Source organism: Mizuhopecten yessoensis, unplaced genomic scaffold (genome assembly GCF_002113885.1).
Source record: "Mizuhopecten yessoensis strain PY_sf001 unplaced genomic scaffold, ASM211388v2 scaffold10943, whole genome shotgun sequence".
NCBI lineage: Eukaryota > Metazoa > Mollusca > Bivalvia > Pectinida > Pectinidae > Mizuhopecten > Mizuhopecten yessoensis.
Genome location: NW_018408799.1, coordinates 55,675 through 57,882, shown reverse-complemented (window position 1 = coordinate 57,882; position 2,208 = coordinate 55,675). Strand labels below are relative to the sequence as shown.

Below are 2,208 nucleotides of genomic sequence, written 5' to 3'. Positions count from 1 at the left end.
TGATAGGGGGCGGTGGTGTTAGTATTGCTCATTGATGCCGGGTATTTATGTTATTTACTTTGATAGGGTGCGGTGGTGTTAGTATTGCTCATTGATAGCGTGTATTAATGTTATTTACTTTGATAGGGTGCGGTGTGGTTAATATTGCTCATTGATACCGTGTATTAGTGTAATTTACTTTGATAGGAAGCGATGGGGTTAGTTGTCGATCCCCTCTGTATCACTTTAACGCAGATTGACGATATTAGATATATCGGCATGAGCTACCAACAATAAAAACAACACTGATTTTGACTGCAATAGATTTAAGAAGAACAGACGTTATTTTCTCCCGGTCGCCCCGGCCCTTTGTCACAATAATTCAGCTCAACGATATAAAAGACATAGTCAATATACGTAGTTACCGACGACAAAGGAGGAAATAGTACTCGTGCCGGGCGAAATAGATTGAAGAAGAGCAGACGTAACAGCTAGTTAAAATGTATTTCAAAACCAAGGTAATTCTGTCAGTTGTAAGTTGATACAATTAAATAACTGGGTCTTCATTTATCAAGATGTGCCTGACTATATGTTGTGAGAGAGTTATTTACTTGGCATTTTCTGTGAATGAATTAAATTACCTTTTAGAGGCTGATAAGATTCTTGGAAGCGCTGTCGGCCCTGTTGGCTCCTTTAATCTCTTACCTAGAATTACAGGCCTGGCGGACCTGCTCGACCTACGGCTTAGCTCAGTAAACAAGATGTCTGGTTGTGCAGCGCACGTGATTTTGTTGTGTTGGTCGTTGTTGGTCTGTTTTGGCGTCACCAGGACCTGTTTTATATGCTGTCAGTGTGGTGGTGAGTAAAAATTGTTATTTAAGAGTTACATTGAACGAGTTTGTAATTATGTATGTAGTGATTACATTTAATACAATCCTAGAAATCACGGATTGCATTATTTTTTTCAGGTTTATTATTAGTTCTTTTCGTTGTATATTAATGTTGTGAAATAATTTAAACATGAATGGATCATTTTATTTAAATTGGTTTATATTGGTTAGACTGGCCAAATTTTGAATTACTTCTAATACAAACACGAACACAATTCTCCTTTCGATAGGAAATGTATTCATCCATTTTTTTTAAATATTTTTTTATGATATCTTTGTCTGATTGGACAATATGATTTTCATTACTAAGACAGACCAAGTCGGACAGTAAGACTAATTTTTCGGGACTGTAGTTGCGATCTGTTCGATATGACTTATGATTTTACTCAAGTCAAGTCAATATTGCATATTTGAATAACATGATATCACAATTTTATGGATACATTATAAAAGTATACAGATACTTGCCATAAAAGCATATAGTTACATAGCAGTGATCACGCATCTGCGCCTCTGGTTACTTTATACATGTACCTGTTCTAAGTTCCAGCGCACGTATTGTTACCTGTCAAGATTTCCTTTCCCGTACACTGTGCACCAGTCTCCATTCATCTACCCTCGCTAACGTTTAACCTTGGCGTACTGAAAGTACCCTGTTATCCTCTCGGATGTCGAATATAAAATACAGCTTTCTTATCTTTGTGATTTCTTCGGGGCGATAACATACCACATGAAAGCTGGGTATGACATCTTCGCCCGACCTTGTTCTAACCTCTGATATAGATCTCCTTCATTAAAGAAAGCTGAACTTTTCGAAGTTTCACTGCAGACATCAGGCATGATTGCTGCCACATGCGGTAGCGCTTTGTTCTCAATATATACGCATGTCTTTAACTTTTTTTGTTTTTTGTTTTATTTTAAGGTAAGTTAGCCTGTGTAACTTGTTCACTCATAAATGCTTGGAGCTTATTATGAGGCCGACTACATCTGAAAAAATTGTTTTAAATTACTGAATACATCACAAAGTTCCCACATACGTGCAAAGGTTATGTGATACTCATGATATTGAGGATGAGTTTCACTTCATTTATGCAGATTTACGGGTGAGATACCTGAAGCCATTTTATTTTAGTCGTCCCAGTGTATTTAAACTTGGTCAATTGCTCAGTGCCAATAATGTAAAAGATTTGCGTAATCTTGGTAAATATATAAGATTTGCCTTTAAGAAGCGCTCTCAGTCATTATAGTAGTATCTTGTGTGTGTGTGTGTGTGTGTGTGTGTGTGTGTATGTGTGTGTATGTATGTGTGTGTGTGTGTGTGTGTGTGTGTGTGTGTGTG

At 37.0% G+C, this 2,208-nt stretch overlaps 1 protein-coding gene across 2 annotated transcripts in view; it reads left to right on the top strand.

Moving 5' to 3' along the window:
* The first annotated feature begins 210 nt into the window (after positions 1-210).
* Positions 211-2,208, top strand: part of LOC110463907 — a 22,178-nt gene continuing 20,180 nt past the window's right edge. Inside the window, exon 1 of one of the 2 annotated variants that reach the window (XM_021518842.1) lies at positions 211-837. In XM_021518842.1, coding sequence (XP_021374517.1) covers positions 555-837 — 283 coding nt within the window. In that variant the 5' untranslated portion in view covers positions 211-554. The remainder of the gene's footprint in view (positions 838-2,208) is intronic. The other variant, XM_021518841.1, reaches the window with a different exon arrangement.